Here is a 19464-nt window from a genome sequence, read left to right as displayed (position 1 = left end):
TAAGATGAGTGGAAAAGCAAATTGTGCAGAGAGTCTGTAGAGAGATATAGCTATGTTAAATGAATGGGCATGGTTCTGCCAGATGGAGTACAATGTTGATAATGCAAAGTCATCCAATTTGAAAGGAAAATTGAAGATCACATTATCTAAATAGTGAAAGAGTGGAGCATGTTATTCTGCAGAGGGACTTGGGAGTATTTGTGCATGGATTACTAAAGGTTAGTTTGCAAATACAACAGATAATCAAGAAGTCAAATGGAATGTTGTCCTTCATTCCTCGAGGGATTGAAAGTAAGAGTAGCAAGGTTCTTCAATTGTACAGGGTACTGGTAAAGGTACACCTGGTATTGTGTGCAGTTCTGTTCTTTTTAAAATAACTTTAATGAGTTTAATTACAAAAAAACATACACACTTATTAATCCAATACATGGGCTGGAATATAAAAAAACACATAATTTGTACTTCTCAAATAATACCTTAATCATACATAGTATAAATTGTGTGTACCCTTCTCAATCAAACACATTTTATCAAAATATCTCAAAAGAAAAAAAGAAAACAAAACAAAACAAAAAAAGGAAAAAAAAACTTGTTAATCAAACTCCTCCCTTTAAACAAGGTTGTCTTGTATGCCTAATATACATAGGAAATGAAGGTCAACATTCGGAAGCCAGACAAGGCTATACAGGAGCATCCAAACACCTTAATTCTTTAAATTATGGTAATACTCCATGAATGTCTTTTAAAAATTTACCTTCACATCTTTAACATTATATCTGATTTTTTTTTTCTAAACTTAGAAAGGACATTGACCTCCTGTAACCGTTGAGTATGAGTAGGTGCAGGGCTTCTTTCCATTTCATCAAAATTCCCCGTCGAGCTATCAATGAGGTAAAAGCTAAAATTCACCTTCTGAGATAAAGTCAATAATATTTCCTCTTCAGAAAAACCAAATAGAGCAATTAAAGGGTACGGTTCTAACTTGACCTTAAGAATGACTGATAAAGTTTGAAAATAATTTTCCAAAAATTTTTTAATCCAGGGCAAGTCCAAAACATACATATCAAATGAAGCCTCAAAAATTTTACATCTATCAATGAATTGATAGCAGAATAAAAGTGAAATAGTTTGTTTTGAAACATGTACTCTATGCACCACTTTGAATTGCAACAATGTTGTACATAGAAGAAGGATTCATTTATCAAATTTAGAATGGTATCCCAGTCCTCATCTGTAAGTGATAAATCCATATCATGCTTCCAATCACTCTTGAACTTAACTAACGAAACTGTTCTCAAGTCCATCAAATTATTTTAAATAATTGATATTGAGCCTCTATACGAAAATTGAGTTAAATGTAAATCAATAAAGTTTGTTTCAGAAATCCATGGAAAATCAGAGTTTGGACTGAACAAAATGTCTGATTTATAGATATCTGAAAAAATGACTATTGGGTAATTTACATTTTGCTGTCAATTGTTCATAAGAAGCAAAATTATTTTGAATAAAAATCTTTAAAATTTTTGATACCCAGTCTACACCACTCCATAAAACCTGTATCTAACAAAGAAGGTAAAAAAAAAGATGATTGATCTTCTTGCTTGAGAAAATATATATTTCCTTTGGAGGTGGTTCAGAGCAGGTCACCAGATTGATTCTTGAGTTAAGCAGATTTGCTTTCAGATTGAGTCACCTGGGACTATAGTCACTGGAATTTAGAAGGACGAGAGGGGATCTTATAGAAATGTATTATGAAAGGGATACTCAAGATAGTAAAGTTGTTCCATGAGTGGTTGACACTGGAACTTGGGGTCATTGCCTCAAGATTCATGGGAATAGATTTAGGACCAAGATGTGGAGAAACTCTTTTTCCAGAGTGTAGTGAATCTGTGGAATTCTCTGCCTAACAAAGCAGTAGAGTCTACCTCATTAAGTATATTAAATCAAAGACCAAGTCCAATTCCAATGAAGTACCCAGCAAGAATTGAAAACCTGTCCTAACCAATGGCCAGATATATTCAACATCTTACTCCAACAGGCCATGATACACACCTGTTTTCAAACAGGCCTCAATCATACCAGTGCCCAAGAAGGGTGTGGTAACCTACATGACTACTGACCAGTGGCATTCACATCCACAGTGATGAACTGCATTGAGAGGCTGGTGTTGAAGGATATTGACTCCTGTCTGGGCCGCGACATGGATCTGTTCCAATTTACCTACCGCAGCAACAGGTCTAAAGCAGATGCCATCTCACTGGCTCTGCTCAAAACCCTGAAACACCCAGACAGCAAAGATGCATACATCAGGATGCTCTTTATTGACTACAGTTCAGCATTCAACACCATCATCCCCTCAAAACTAATCAGCAATCTCTTAAGACTTGGGCCTCAGTACCCACTGTGTAATTGGATCCTGGATTTCTTCACATCTAGACCTCAATCAGTGCAGATTAGCAAGAAGATCTCCTCCACAATCTCCATCAGCACTGAGGAATCATAGGAATGTATTCTTAGCCCACTGCTCTGATCACTTTACACCTACAACTGTGTGGCTTGGTATGACATCAACATTAATTACAAATTTGCTGACAATACCACAGTAAAGGGGTGATGAGTCAGCACACAGGAGGGAGAATGAAAACTTGGCTGGATGGTGCACCAAAAATAACCTCAAACTCAATTACACCAAAACCAAGGACCTGACTTTTAGCATCTCTATTTCCTCAGTCATTTGTGGAGGTTTGGTATGACATTGGAAACCTTGGCAAACTTCTACACATGCATAGCAGAAACTGTGCTGACTGGCTGATCAAGGCTTTGGAAGGGGAGAATCAATACCTCTGAGCAAAGAATCCTGCAAAAGGTAGTGGACACAGCCCAGAACATCATAGGCAAGACTCTCCCCACCATCGAGAAAACCTAACTGGAGTGTTGCCATTAGAGAGCAGCAGAAATCATCAAGGATCCACACCACCGAAGACATACTGTTCTCACTGCTGCCATCAAGAAAGAGGAATAAGTGCCATGACTTGCACCACCAAGTTCAGGAACAGTTGCTACCCCTCTACCATCAGACTCCTAAATAATAAAATCAATCAGAGACTAATTTTAGGACTCCTACTTTGTATATTATTTATTTCTTCTGTTTGTGCTTTCTGTCTTTTGTGCCTACATCTTTTCTTGACAACAATTTTTTTGCACTACCAATAAGTGGTCATTCTGCCTGGCTCTCAGGAAAAAAGAATCTCAGGTTGTATGTGATGCCATGTTTGCACTCTGACAATAAATTGGAACATTGTGGTTAGAAAGATTTTAGCATTGTGGGGGAATTATGGTTTATGGATAAGGCAAATGTGATGCTGAATGCACAGCTTAATTAACCATGATTTTATTGGCTTGCAGAGCAGGCTTGATGTGCCAAATGGTCTACTCCTGCTCTTATTCCTTATGTTGTTGTGTAGCAACAGTTACCTCAACAGTGGTAGAGCATGTGAGTCTCACGTTGCCTCATTAGCTACCTCAGAACTAACAAAGCAAGAGTGGAAACAAATCATCCTCAAACTCAATGGCATGTAAAAGAAAAAGAAGTTGTATCGGGAGACAACAAACTGAGAACATTTTGATGCAGTCAGACGCGCCCTGAAGTTAGGATAGACATAGTTATTTGATATTAATGCAATAAATGCAATGACTGAATGATGGTGTGATTTTCATTGAGGAATATTTCCTGTGAAATATTTCCTATCATTCATTGTTCATAATGGAAATCTAAATATGGGTTCCTACATAGATGGAAGGGAGAATATTCTCTCTCATAGATCTCTGGGTTCAGTTACTTATGACCTGCAGCAGGATACAGTATTGGAAACAGTCCATTGGGCATCCTGTAATCCTTTGCAAAAACTCGGACTCTTTAATGTGAGTCAGTATGCTGGGATGCTCCTATGATTTGTGTATAATGTGCAGAATCACACTGAAATTGCCACCACGGGACCCTACTGACGTTGAATAATATATCCTCAGGGGAAACCAGATGGATGGTGTTGTCCAGCGATACTTAATTGCTGCAGTACTAAGCTGCTGAGAGCTGCAAGACTTGCTTGATTCACTGTAAATCATTTTTTCTAACTTAGCAAATTCATAAAATAACCAGAAACCCACATTTCCAATCCTCAAAATGCTGTCATGTGATGTGGGTTACATGGAGCAATATGCTGTTCATCCCCAGCAATATCAGAAAACAAATTTTATGTTTAGGATCGAGGGTGCATTTGCTGAAGTCCCTGTTACAATATCATCCTATGTGTCAAAACTGTGCAGTTCAACTTCATCTTTTAATTGCTGACTGAATGATTTCTGAATGAATGAAAGTGGAAGACATAAGAAATAGAAGAGTCCCTGATGATTATACTTGTGCAGAGTGTGTCCAACTGCAATATTCAGGTGGAATTGTAGTTGGATATCAAGAGCATCGGAGACAGGTGGTTACCAAAGCAGCAGTTCAGTTGGGGGGGGGGGGGCCTTTCAGAGGAGAGCAGCAGTGGCATTCAAGTCTGGCATTAAGACTGGCTCTCATGCACAGCAGGATAGAGTGGAGACAAGGAAAACTGTAGGATTGGAACTCGAATCGGCAACAGATTGTGAATGAGACTCCAGGATCCAATACTCAGCAGGCCACTCAGCATCTATTGAAAGTAAAGGGTAACCAATATTTCATGCCTGAGCCCTTTGTCAAGGTACCTGCTGAACTGCTGAGTTTCTCCAGTATTTTGGGGTATTACATTCAACCCAGCGCCCGCAGACTTACTTGTTTAACTCCAAGATGGTATGTGGTCTCCTGTGCTCCACAGGGAATGAAGTCTCTGAGGAGATGCGGAACATTCTTAATGAGCAGCCATCGGTTATTTTATTCATTGGTACCAATGATATAAGGTCCTGCAGAGTGAATTAGGGAGTTAGATAGAAAGTTAAAAAGTAGGTGTCAAAGGGTGTAATCTTTGGGTTACTTCCAGTGCCTTGTGCTAATAAGGGTGAGATTAGGATAGGATTGCTCCTTGGTCCTGACTACGAACAATGCTCTGTGCCAGGTCGTGAATTGTGGCTTTCGCTGGAAGGGTCATTGGTAAAGTGTTCACTACACTGATAGTGGGAATTCTTAGCATTGAGCCACACCCCATTGTACAGGGAACTGAGAGTACATGTTGAAGTCCCTGTATAGTTAGAGTGTGCTAGTTCCTGAATATTACTGCATGTGTGTGAGAGAGAGTGTGGCTACAGGTCTCGGAGATTGCTGTATCCGATGTGATTACTTACATTGTTTAAAGCACCTAGTGTTGCGGCCCTGGCCCCGATCCGGGCGAAGGGTAGACGGCGGCGGCCCCGATCCGGGCAGGAGCAAGGGGGAGACGGCGGCCCCAGTCCGGGCACAGGGAGAGCAGCAGCGGCCCCGGTCCGGGCGAAGGGTAGACGGCGGCGGCCCCGATACGGGCAGGAGCAAGGGGGAGACGGCGGCCCCGGCCTCGGTCGAGTGAGGCAGACGGAGGCCCCGGTCCGGGCAGGGAGTGGGAGGCGGTGGCCCCAGTCCAGGCACAGGGTGAACTGCGGCGGCCTCGGCCCCGGTCCGGGCAGTATGGACCGACCTAGGAGGGGAGGCAGGCCCCTCCAGCCCGGGTAAGAAACCTGCATAGGAGAAGGCCACTCCGATATAAAACCTACGACCCAAGGACCTCGCTGCCACGTCCCAGCTTGCTTGGCCACGGCACACGAACCATGGGTGTAAAGGGTGGGGCCAGTACAGCACACACTGCACTCCACCTAAAAGCTCCTTTGCGCAGGCCCGAGGACAGGTCCACGTCCTCCCCCTCAACGTCCTCCCCCTCCACGTCCTCCCCCTCCACGTCCTCCCCCTCAAAAGATGCTCACAAACTCAAGCTAGCATGCTGGAACATCAGAACCATGCTAGACAAGACTGACAGCCATCGACCTGAACGTCGGTCTGCCCTCATTGCACATGAACTCCTCAGACTTGACATCGACATAGCCGCTCTCAGTGAAGTCCGCCTGGCAGATGTAGGCAGCCTCCAAGAACGCGGCGCGGGCTACACACTCTACTGGTCTGGCAAGCCTTCGGATGAACGACGCCTATCTGGTGTAGGCTTCATGGTCAAGAGCTTCATTGCCTCCAAACTCGAAAACCTTCCGACAGGCCTCTCGGACCGAATCATGTCCATGCGACTTCCACTTCAAAACAAGCGTCACATCACCCTCATCAGTGTCTATGCTCCAACCCTCCAGGCGGAACCAGCAGAAAAGAACAAGTTCTACACCGACCTGCGCAACCTCATCCAACGTACCCCTACAGCCGACAAGGTTGTCATCCTGGGCGACTTCAACGCTCGTGTCGGCAAAGACTCAGAAACCTGGCCAGGAATCCTGGGCAAGCATGGCGTCGGCAAGTGCAACGACAATGGGCGCCTCCTGTTGGAGCTCTGCGCAGAACAGCGGCTTGTCATTACAAACACCCTTTTTCAGCAGAGGGACAGCCTTAAGACCACCTGGATGCATCCCCGATCCAAACACTGGCACCTCCTGGACTACATCCTGGTGCGAGAAAGTGACAAACAAGATGTGCTCCACACCAGGGTCATGCCTAGCGCGGAATGCCACACTGACCACCGGCTGGTTCGCTGCAAGCTCAACCTTCACTTCAAGCCAAAGCCCAGGAACAATAAAGCCCCCAGAAAGAGGTTCAATGTTGGAAAACTGCAGTCAGACGAAGCGAGAGGAAACTTCCAGGCAAACCTCAAAGCAAAGCTCGACGATGCAACCCGCCTCACGGACCCGTCCCCTGAAACCCTCTGGGATCAGTTGAAGACTACCATACTGCAATCCACTGAAGAGGTACTGGGCTTCTCCTCCAGGAAAAACAAGGACTGGTTTGACGAAAACAGCCAGGAGATCCAGGAGCTGCTGGCAAAGAAGCGAGCTGCCCACCAGGCTCACCTTACAAAGCCGTCCTGTCCAGAGAAGAAACAAGCCTTCCGTCGCGCATGCAGCCATCTTCAGCGCAAACTCCGGGAGATCCAAAATGAGTGGTGGACTAGCCTCGCCAAACGAACACAGCTCAGCGCGGACATTGGCGACTTCAGGGGTTTCTACGAGGCTCTAAAGGCTGTGTACGGCCCCTCACCCCAAGTCCAAAGCCCGCTGCGCAGCTCAGACGGCAAAGTCCTCCTCAGCGACAAGATCTCCATCCTCAACCGATGGTCAGAACACTTCCAATCTCTTTTCAGTACCAACCGCTCAGTCCAAGATTCCGCCCTGCTCCAGCTCCCTCAACAGCCCCTAAGGCTAGAGCTGGATGAGGTTCCCACCCTGGATGAGACATATAAGGCAATCGAACAACTGAAAAGTGGCAAAGCAGCAGGTATGGATGGAATCCCCCCAGAAGCCTGGAAGGCTGGCGGCAAAACTCTGCATGCCAAACTGCATGAGTTTTTCAAGCTTTGTTGGGACCAAGGTAAACTGCCTCAGGATCTTCGTGATGCCACCATCATCACCCTGTACAAAAACAAAGGCGAGAAATCAGACTGCTCAAACTACAGGGGAATCACGTTGCTCTCCATTGCAGGCAAAATCTTCGCTAGGATTCTACTAAATAGAATAATACCTAGTGTCGCTGAGAATATTCTCCCAGAATCACAGTGCGGCTTTCGCGCAAACAGAGGAACCACTGACATGGTCTTTGCCCTCAGACAGCTCCAAGAAAAGTGCAGAGAACAAAACAAAGGACTCTACATCACCTTTGTTGACCTCACCAAAGCCTTCGACACCGTGAGCAGGAAAGGGCTTTGGCAAATACTAGAGCGCATCGGATGTCCCCCAAAGTTCCTCAACATGATTATCCAACTGCACGAAAACCAACAAGGTCGGGTCAGATACAGCAATGAGCTCTCTGAACCCTTCTCCATTAACAATGGCGTGAAGCAAGGCTGTGTTCTCGCACCAACCCTCTTTTCAATCTTCTTCAGCATGATGCTGAACCAAGCCATGAAAGACCCCAACAATGAAGACGCTGTTTACATCCGGTACCGCACGGATGGCAGTCTCTTCAATCTGAGGCGCCTGCAAGCTCACACCAAGACACAAGAGAAACTTGTCCGTGAACTACTCTTTGCAGATGATGACGCTTTAGTTGCCCATTCAGAGCCAGCTCTTCAGTGCTTGACGTCCTGCTTTGCGGAAACTGCCAAAATGTTTGGCCTGGAAGTCAGCCTGAAGAAAACTGAGGTCCTCCATCAGCCAGCTCCCCACCATGACTACCAGCCCCCCCACATCTCCATCGGGCACACAAAACTCAAAACGGTCAACCAGTTTACCTATCTCGGCTGCACCATTTCATCAGATGCAAGGATCGACAATGAGATAGACAACAGACTCGCCAAGGCAAATAGCGCCTTTGGAAGACTACACAAAAGAGTCTGGAAAAACAACCAACTGAAAAACCTCACAAAGATAAGCGTATACAGAGCCGTTGTCATACCCACACTCCTGTTCGGCTCCGAATCATGGGTCCTCTACCGGCACCACCTACGGCTCCTAGAATGCTTCCACCAGCGTTGTCTCCGCTCCATCCTCAACATCCATTGGAGCGCTCACACCCCTAACGTCGAGGTACTCGAGATGGCAGAGGTCGACAGCATCGAGTCCACGCTGCTGAAGATCCAGCTGCGCTGGATGGGTCACGTCTCCAGAATGGAGGACCATCGCCTTCCCAAGATCGTATTATATGGCGAGCTCTCCACTGGCCACCGTGACAGAGGTGCACCAAAGAAAAGGTACAAGGACTGCCTAAAGAAATCTCTTGGTGCCTGCCACATTGACCACCGCCAGTGGGCTGATAACGCCTCAAACCGTGCATCTTGGCGCCTCACAGTTTGGCGGGCAGCAGCCTCCTTTGAAGAAGACCGCAGAGCCCACCTCACTGACAAAAGGCAAAGGAGGAAAAACCCAACACCCAACCCCAACCAACCAATTTTCCCTTGCAACCGTTGCAATCGTGTCTGCCTGTCCCGCATCGGACTGGTCAGCCACAAACGAGCCTGCAGCTGACGTGGACTTTTTACCCCCTCCATAAATCTTCGTCCGCGAAGCCAAGCCAAAGAAAAAGAGGATAGAGCAAAGAATTGCATGCCTGAGGAAAAAGTTGCAGAGAGAAGGATTTAGGTTTTTTTGATTCTATCTTGGACAGAACTGAACTGAACAAGAGGGTTTGGTTGCACTGGAACTGAGGCTAGTATCTTGATGGAGAGATTTGCTTTTGCTGATCAGGAGAGCTTAACCTCGACTGGCATGGGTTGGTAGTGATGTATCAGATAAGAGAGTTGAGGCAAATATCAAAGGTAAAGGAGGCAGGATGGCGACAAAAGTTTGAAAGATGCAATTGCATTTATTTTAATACAGATGGGTGATCAGCTAAGGCAATCAACTCTGAGATGTAGGTACATGCGAATGGATATCATAGTTCCTTCCATAATGTTTGGGACAAAGACACTTCTTTCCTTTATTTTCACTCTGCTCCACAGTTTTAAATTTGTAATCAAACAATTCACATGCAACTAAAGTGTACATTCCAGATTTTATTCAAGATTATTTGTTTTCATTTTGGTTTGACCATGTAGAAATTATAGCACTTTTTATACATAGTTCCCACATTTCAGGGCACCACAATGTTTGGGACATTTGGCTTCACAGGTGTTTGTGAGTACTTAGATATGATTAATTGCTACATTGTTGCAGGTATAAGAGAGTTAGGTTTGCTTCTAAGCTTTTGATCATTTTTGGAGTCTGTTTTTGCCATTTTTCAACATGAGGACCAGAGTTGTGCCATTGAAGGTCAAAGAGTCATTATGAGGCTAAAAAAACAAGAATAAAATGGTAAGAGACATCACCCAGGATTATCATAATGAACTATTTGGAATATTATTAAGAAGAAAGCGGGTACTGATATGCTCAGTAATCACAAAGGGACAAGGAAGAACTCCATTGCTGATGACGGAAGAATTTCCATTCGGAAGGCAGGGGTGGATGTGTGAATGACTACTTTCCAAAGAAGACCCCATGAACAGAAATGCAGAGGCTACACTGCAAGATGTAAACCAAATGGAAAAGAAGCAGGATGGCAGTTTACAGTTTGTGCCAAGAAATATTTAAAAGAGCCTGCAGAATTCTAGACCAAGATTAACCTGTATCTGAGCAATGGCAAGAGCAAAATGTGGAGGCGTAAAAGAACTGCCCAAGGTCCAAAGCTTACCACTTCATCTGTGAAACGTGGTGGGGGTGTTATGGACTATGCATGCATGGCTGCCACAGGTACTGGGGCACTTTTCTTCATTGATGATGTTACTGCAGATGGCGGTAGCAAAATGAATTCTGAGGTGTATGGAAACATCTTGACTGCTCAAGTTCAAACCAGTGCATCCAAACTCATTGGACTGCACTTCATTCTACAGCATGACAATGATCCCAAGCATACGGTCAAAGCAACAAAAGAGTTTTTCAAAGTTAAAAACTGGAATATTCTTGAATGACCAAGTCAGTCATTGGATCTAAATCTGATTGAGCATGCATTCCATATGTTGAAAAGAAAACTTAAGGGGATAAGCCCCCAAAACAAGCAGGAGCTGATGATGGCTGCAGTAGAAGCCTGGCAGTGTATCACTAGAGATGATACTCAGCACCTGGTGATGTCCATGAATCACAGACTTCAGTCATTGCATGCAAGTGGATATGCAATGAAGTACTAAACCTGACTGCTATTGCTATGTCACAAATATTATGGTGCCCTAAAATGAGGGGACTATGTATAGCAAGTACTGTAATTTCTACATGGTAAAACCAAAATGTTTTCAAATCACCTTGAATAAAATCTGGAGTGTGCACTTTAAGCACATATGAATTGTTTGATGAGAAATTTAGAACTATGGAGCACGGGCAAATAAAGGGAAAAAGTGCCTTTGTCCAAACATTATGCTTGACAGTGTATGTACGTATTATTAGCTATTCCAGAAATATAGCTGAAAGATAGGCAGGGCTGACAGCTCAGTGTGCAGAGATGGATTTGTTACAAGCATGTTAAAGGTGGAGGCAAGAGAGGAGGATGAGTTGTATTTTTGTGTAAGGAGAGATTATACTAAAAGGCCCCTAATAGTTATCTGAAATTATAGCAGCAAATATGCAGTGAGATTGTAGATGGTTGTAACAGGAGGCTATTTTAATTTTGCTAATAGTGACTGGGATTGCCATAGTCATATGAGATCCAGGGATACAGAATTGACTTGATGACAGAACGCAGAAGGTGGTTTTGAAGGATTATTGCTTGGATCATTACTCAGATTGGTGGCCTGTTGCTGGTGGTGTGCCACAGGGATCTGTCCTGGGTCCGCTCTGTGCCTTTTATATAGTAATAACTTGGATGACAACGTGGTCAGTATGATTAGTAAGTTTGTGGATGACACCAAAATTCACGGTATCATGGAGAGTGAAGGTTTTCTTAGATTACAACAGGATCCAGATGAATTGGGATCTGGGCCAAGGAACAGCAGGTGGAATTTAACTTGGTCAAATGTGAAGTGTTGCGGGACTTGCATGGTGAATGGTAGGGATCTGAGTCGTGCTGTAGGACAAAAGGACTTGAGATTGCGTGCATAATTCCATGATAATGGTTATGCAGGTGGGCACCAATGAAGAAGGCATTTGGCACATTTACCTTAATTGGTCAGAGCAGTTAGTACTGTAGGGATGTCATGTTAAAACTGCATAGACGTTGCACAGTTTTGGTCTCCGAGCTATGGGAAAGGTATTGTTCAGCTGGAAAGGTGGCAGTAAAGATTCACAAGGATGTTACTAAGACTGAAAAGATTAATTTATGAGAGACTGGATAAGTTGGAGCTTTTTTTTTCTACAGCATAGGAGGTGAGGAAAGACCTTATGGAAATTTATAAAATCATGATGGAGACACGGCTTTTCCCCGGGTGAAGGGTCTAAAACTAGAAGGAATACATTTAAGGTGAGTGGGGAGAGATTTAATGAAAAACTTTCACACTTGTGGGTGTGGGGATGTGGAATGAGCTACCAGAAGAAGTGGGAGAGGTGGGTAAAATTCCAACATTTAAAAGACACTAGGCAAAGATTTGGATTGGAAAAGGGAAGAGAAAACGATGATAAACTCTCAAGAGCCCTCACAGCTCATTGCACCTCTGTGCTTCCAGTAATTGAGGTTTGCACCAAAGGAACCTTCAAGAGTGGGTGTGGAAGGCATCTGGCCCAAACAACGTACTTGGCCAAATCCTTAAAACCTGCTCAGTCCAACTGCCTGAAGATTTGCGGACCTTTTCAACCTCTCATTGCTTTGGTCTGAATTGCCCACCTACTTCAAAAGAACATCTGTCGTACTGGTGTTTGACAGCTACTGGCTGAGAAACTTGTGTCCATCACAATGAAGCGCCTTGAAAGGTTGGTTATACTTCCTGCTTCAGGAAGGACCTGGATGCCTTTCAGTTTGCACCACCACAATTGGACAACAGTGGATGCCATCTCACAGGCACTTTACATTAGATCATATCCATGTCAGGCTGTTGTTCATTGACTGCACCTCAGTGTTGAACACCATACACTTGCAGTATATTCATATGGCTGTTTCTTGAATTCATAGAACTTACTTTTATATATTTTTTTCTCCAACAGCGTGTCAGTGAAAAGGTTGGTGGTGCAGAGGGAACCAAACTTGATGATGACTTCAAAGAAATGGAAAAGGTAAAAGTTATACCTAACTTTCTGTTATCTCATTACAGATTTCCTGTGAACAGGAAGAATGTGGACTCATTGGTTACTTACATTATAAAAAAAAACAGGATAAGTCAGAAAGGAGCAGAGAGCTGAACAAAATGGAGTCCCGAAGGTCTGAAGCAATGTTAGGGAAAAAGAAATGTGTTAAAATGAAAAGAATTGCATCTAAAAGCGCAGAGAAGATGGAATAGATAAGAATAAAACTGGACAAGGACAATGTGACAGCATGTGACATTCCAGGATGTTCAACATTAAGAAGAGGTCATGGATAAGAAGGGTGTGAGGATATGATGAGTTCCCCTGACAATAAGAGATGGAATAGAGTCAAATGCTGTCCTCCACTGGCTCTACCCCATAATCCTCCACTATCTGAAACTTGGACTGGGTTATCTCATTGCAACAAAGCTGGGAGATTTGGTCAGCCCTTGTAACTGATTGTATACACTTGTTTGTTCAATGAGGGAGTTGGAGAATTATAGATGGGTGTGGGGTGAAAGTAAGCAGGCCTTTTTGCCTCCCAAAGATGGGTGGAGTCACAGTTTTACAGCACAGATGTCCATGCTGACCAGGTTGTCCACTCAAGCTGGTCCTATTTGCCTCTGCTTGGCCCATGTTCCTCTAAATCAGTGGTTCTCAACCTTTTTCTTTCCATTCACCTACCACTTTAAGATTTCCCTATGCCATAGGTGCTCTGTGATTAGTAAGGGATTGCTTAAGGTGGAAGGTGGGTGAAAAGAAAAAGCTTGAAAACCACTGTTTTAATCTTACCTTATTGACTCATTATGTGCACAGTTTCATAACACCAAAGGAAATGGGCCAATGACAATTTTTCTCAAGCAAAATATTTCAGTAACATTTGGGTCTAGAGCAGTGATTCTCAACCTTCCCTTCACTCACATACCACCTTAAGCAATCCCTTACTAATCACAGAGAACTGATGGCATAGAGATTACTTAAAGTAGTATGTGAGTGGAAAGAAAAAGTTTGAGAACTACTGCTATAAACCTTTCCTATCCATGCACCTGTCTAAATATCTTTTATATGTGACAGTTGTACCTGCCTCTACCACTTCCTCTGGTAGCTCCTTCTATAGCTTGTGTGTAAAAATTTGCCTCTCAGGTCCCTTTCAAATCTTTCTCCCCTCACCTTAAATGTATCCCCTCTAGTTTTTGATTTCTCTACTAGGAAAAAAAACTATAGCTATTTACATTATCCACACCACTCACAATTTTATAAACCTCTATAAGGTCCACTGTTGTAAAAGTGGTTTATATGAATGTTTGCACTATGAAGCTGCTGGTAAACACCAAATTTCGTGATTTATTCTTGACAATAAATTCTGATTCTGATTCTCAGTCTCCTGTGCCCTACGGCCTAGGGAGAAAAGTCCCAGTGTATCCCAGCATCTCCTCATAATTCAAGCTAACCAGTCCTGGTAACATTCTTGTGAATATTTTTCCTCACTCTTTCCTGCAGAACGTTATAATTTCAGTAGTTAATTGACAAAAACTGCATACAATCCTATTCACTGCTCCTTCCTATCATTCGTTTCTCACTACCCCGTAAAATGCTGCTGGTGTGACAAGGACCAATCTTCACTGCCATCTGCCCATTCTAGCAGATTATTCACATGCCCAGTGGCAATTGAGCATAAGCTTTAAGCCTCATCATTCTGGCACGTGAATTACTTCACAGTAACGGTGTTCCTAATTATAGATTTTAAGAGCACTAAGCTAAAAATGGCAAGATAAATGGAAGGAAATTCAGTTGTAAGTGAGACGAAAGAATTGCTGAGAAAATGAGATTTCCTTTGCACATCAGAGGGGATTAAGAATAAAATGTGATTTAACCGATGTACTTGAGAAATGGAGGTGGTTCCACAGAAAAGAGTGTGATCTGAATTGTCAGCAGGGAAACAGATGGCCTTGGATAAAGTCAGTAAGCCAAACTGTAAGTCTCAGGCAGCAAAGTTAATGAAGAAATGTTAATCAGAGGGGAGAACGCACTTCAGCTCAAATAACAGTTGTTCTCAGTGTTGCTGGATTGATTACACACAATATTTTGAATATAATTACTTTTAAATTTCCATTTAGTGTCTTCATTTGCTTTTTAATAACTACAGCCAGGAAGAGATTCTTTAATTCTCCCTTTCCTCCTCTCTTGCTCTCTCTTTCCCCCTCTCTCTCCTTTTCCCCATTTCCTCTTTTCCCCACTCCCTCATTCCACCTCTCTCTTTTCTCCTCTTTTCCTCCCTGTTTTCCTCGCTCTCTTCCCCCTCACATCCCCACCCCCTCCCTCCTCCCCATCTCTCTACCTCACTCTTCCCATTTCTCCCTCTCTCTCTTTATCACCTCTCTTTCCCCCTCACTCCCCTCTGTCTCTTTCACCCCTCTTTCCCCCATTCTCTGCTCCTCTTTCCCCATTTCAATCTCTTCTTAACCCCTCCCCACACCCCTCTTACCCACTTTCTTACCCCTGTCTTTTACTCCCTTCTCTTTGCCTCCTCTCTTCCCCCTCTTTCCCCCTCTCTTTTCTCCTCCTCCCACTCTTCTTCCACTCTTCCCCTCCATTCTTTCTCTCACTCTTCTCACTCAACTGTTCCCCCCACTCTTCCCCCAAATCTTCTGCCCAATCTTTGTCCCATTCTTCACCTCATGCTTCCACCCCACTCTTCCCCTCCCCAATTACTTTCCACTCCCCCTATCCCCCCACTCTCCTCCCCGTCTTCCTCCTCTTTTCAATCTCTCCCCCTCTTCCCCTTCCCCTCTCTTCCCCCCTATTTCCCATCTTCCTCTATTACCTCCCGCTCTCCCCTCCCCTTCTCTTGCCCCCCCTCTTTCTTCCCTCTCTCCCCCTCTTCCCCTCTCTCTACCACCTCTCTCTTTCCCCTCCCTTCCTCTATTCTTAACTTCTTCTCCTGCCCTTCTCTTACCCTTCTCCCTCTCCCTCTTCCCTCTCTGTTTCATTGCCCTCTCTTTCCCATCTCTCTATTTCAGCTCTCTACCCTCTCTCTGTCACTCTCTCTCTGTCACTCCCACTCTCTCATATCATGGCTAGCACAATTTGCAAATGTGCACTTCACGCATGCCCATGAACGCAAGTAGATCTTTGCATGTTTTCGAGAACAACATCATGACAGGATAATTATTTGAGCCTAATAATTAAAATAATAAATCTGAGCAAGTAACTGTGTCAGAAATTTCTATTGTCCTATAAATCATTTGAATATTTCTGCCAGTGTTATTTTTTTGGTGCTAATCTATACAAGATTCATTTGGGTTTCTAAATTAATGCTGAAACCCTGGCTGCTTATTGAATGTGGTTTCAGTGAAATGGACTCCACTCGAATTAATTCTGAAATTTTGCTTGTATAATTAAAGCACAGCTCATGTGAATTCACGTCTGACTAATTTTCTGCGGGCAGAGTGTTCTAACCTGGCAGTCTGGTTTCTGGACAGTTTATTTGTTATTAGTTATATTTATTTAGAAATTGTATTATCAGGTACTGAGACTATTAAAATGTTGGAAATGATTGGAAATTAGCCTCACATCCTATATAGATATGCAATGTGGGATTTGGGAGAGTCTGAGCACCAACCTGTCAAGTTTATCTGAAATGCATCAGTCAAGTTCAGTCCCAAATATTATATTAAAAGGCCTGTGGATTAATAGAGATAGGGAGCTTGAACACCCAAACAAAACCACACCATGGAACATAGATTCAGCTTCAGCAGACTTAACATAGGCCAAATATTCTACCCCTTAGTCAGCTATGGATCAACTAACCTGCTTGGGACATATGTTTTTGAGAATAGAATGGAAATACATTTAAATGCAAATCAATATCTTAATTTAGGTCGAACCATTTCTGGAGATCTACGACCGCTGTCCACAGTTACGGAGTGGTGCGCCCTGGAATCGGCCTGCGTGCGTTTACTCCTGCCGCAGCTGAGTAAGGGGGATGCAGCATTGGTTGAGGATCAGAAAGAAAAGTTCTAGTAGAAATTCTTTTAAGACTGGAGAGATCTCTGCAATGGAGTTCACAATTGTTAGTGCTTAGACTAGAGTGGAAAGAGACTGGTCGTGTTATGTAGACATAGTATTGTGCTTGTTCTCATTGACCACTCCCGGCCCAGGGCTCGGCTGCCAATGGTCGGGCTGTGCGGGCTGCCGGGGTTTGCCTGGAGACGGCGGCCTGTGTTCGATGCTCGGGCAGCGGTGCGGGCAGGCCCGGTCTCGGCTGGCTGTCTTTCCCCGCGATGCGGCCGCTACCTCAGGCGGACTCATGCAGGACCTCGGGCCTCCGGCGATGGCAGCAATAGGACCTCTGGACCCCCGGGCGGCAGTAGGACCTCGGGCCTCTGGCGGCGGCAGCAACAGGACCTGAGGCCTCCGGCGGCGGCAGCAACAGGACCTCCGGCGGCAGGTAAAAAAAAAATTTAATAAGGTATTGGTTAAACCCTGCATTGGAGGAATAGCAAGCACGCTGTTAATTGAAATAGTGACCAAAATGTCCCATTTCTGATCACAGCACTTTAACTAGCCAGCGATTTTTAAGGAATGTCTTAACATTCACAAATTACATCCGGTACCGCACGGATGCCATTCTCTTCGATATGAGGCGCCTGCGAGCTCACACCAAGACACAAAAGCAACTTGTCCGTGAACTACTCTTTGCAGACGATACTGCTTTAGTTGCCCATTCAGAGCCAGCTCTCCAGCGCATGACGTCCTGTTTTGCGGAAACTGCCAAAATGTTTGGCCTGGAAGTCAGCCTGAAGAAAACTGAGGTCCTCCATCAGCCAGCTCCCCACCAGGACCACCAGCCCCCCCACATCTCCATCGGGTACACTGAACTTAAAATGGTCAACCAGTTTACCTACCTCGGCTGCACCATTTCATCTGATGCAAGGATCGACAAAGAGATAGACAACAGACTCGGCAAGGCAAATAGCGCCTTTGGAAGACTACACAAAAGAGTCTGGAAAAACAACCACCTGAAGAAACACACAAAGATTAGCGTGTACGGAGCCATTGTCATACCCACGCTCCTGTTTGGCTCCGAATCATGGGTCCTCTACCGGCATCACCTACGGCTACTAGAATGCTTCCATCAGCACTGTCTCCGCTCCATCCTCAACATTCATTGGAATGACTTCATCACCAACATTGAAGTACTCGAGCTGGCAGAGTCCGCAAGCATCGAATCGATGCTGCTGAAGACCCAACTGCGCTGGGTGGGTCACGTCTCCAGAATGGAGGACCATCGCCTTCCCAAGATCGTGTTCTATGGCGAGATCTCCACTGGCCACCGAGACAGAGGTCCACCAAAGAAGAGGTACAAGGACTGCTTAAAGAAATCTCTTGATGGCCTGCCACATTGACTACCGCCAGTGGGCTGATATCGCCTCCAACCGTGCATCTTGGTGCCTCACAGTTCGGCGGGCAACAACTTCCTTTGAAGAAGACCGCAGAGCCCACCTCACTGACAAAGGACATAGGAGGAAAAACCCAACACCCAACCCCAACCAACCAATTTTCCCTTGCAACTGTGCCTGCCAGTCCTGCATCGGACTTGTCAGTCACCAACGAGCCTGCAGCAGATGTGGACATACCCCTCCATAAATCTTCATCCGCGAAGCCAAGCCAAAGAAGAAATATCTTAATTACCTGAAAGAAAAAATAATTCCACCATCAGTCATGCATCCAAAAGCAGTTTACATCTGTGTTCATAGCTTAGGGTCCTGTGATATTGCAAAATGTGTTAACTGTAATGAAAAAAAAGATTCACAACAGTGTATTACAATCACACTACAGTTTCAAGTTTGTTTTGCTTATATGATGTCCTTCTGAACTTGACATTCTGATGTGGCCAGTGAGAAATGTACAAAAGATTACTGGGTTATTTCTAGAGCAGAAAAGGCAACATTATGAGGTAGGAAAAGATTAATTATGAAAGGAGGTTAGCAAGTAAAGTCAAAGAGAATATAATTTTTTTTTAATATATAGAGTAAAAGGTGACCAACGTAGACATAGGACCAATAGAAAAATCAAAGAGAACATTAAAATCTTTTTTAAATATATAGAATAAAAGGTGACCAACGTAGACATAGGACCAATAGAAAGTCAAAGAGAATATTAAAATCTGTTTTAAATATATAGAGTAAAAGGTGACCAACGTAGACATAGGACCAATAGAAAATCAAAGAGAATATTAAAATCTTTTTTAAATATATAGAATAAAAGGTGACCAACGTAGACATAGGACCAATAGAAAGTCAAAGGGAATATTAAAATCTTTTTTAAATATATAGAGTAAAAGTTGACCAACGTAGACATAGGACCAATAGAAAATCAAAGAGAATATTAAAATCTTTTTTAAATATATAGAATAAAAGGTGACCAACGTAGACATAGGACCAATAGAAAGTCAAAGGGAATATTAAAATCTTTTTTAAATATATAGAGTAAAAGTTGACCAACGTAGACATAGGACCAATAGAAAGTCAAAGAGAATATTAAAATCTTTTTTAAATATATAGAGTAAAAGGTGACCAACGTAGACATAGGACCAATAGAAAATGATGCTGGAGATATTGTAATGGGAGACAAAGA

General features: G+C 43.8%; 1 protein-coding gene across 6 annotated transcripts in view; it reads left to right on the top strand.

Moving 5' to 3' along the window:
- The window catches only part of LOC138757225 (endophilin-A1-like), a 225909-nt gene that overhangs the window by 153794 nt on the left and 52651 nt on the right, over positions 1-19464 (top strand). For 5 of the 6 annotated variants that reach the window (XM_069924232.1, XM_069924221.1, XM_069924243.1 and 2 more), the window contains exon 5: positions 12748-12816. In XM_069924232.1, the coding sequence (XP_069780333.1) occupies positions 12748-12816 (69 nt within the window). Of the gene's footprint in view, positions 1-12747; positions 12817-16939; positions 17276-19464 lie in introns of those variants that run through there. The other variant, XM_069924233.1, reaches the window with a different exon arrangement.

This window comes from Narcine bancroftii, chromosome 1 (assembly GCF_036971445.1).
Source record: "Narcine bancroftii isolate sNarBan1 chromosome 1, sNarBan1.hap1, whole genome shotgun sequence".
NCBI lineage: Eukaryota > Metazoa > Chordata > Chondrichthyes > Torpediniformes > Narcinidae > Narcine > Narcine bancroftii.
This window is presented reverse-complemented; position numbering and strand designations above follow the sequence as displayed.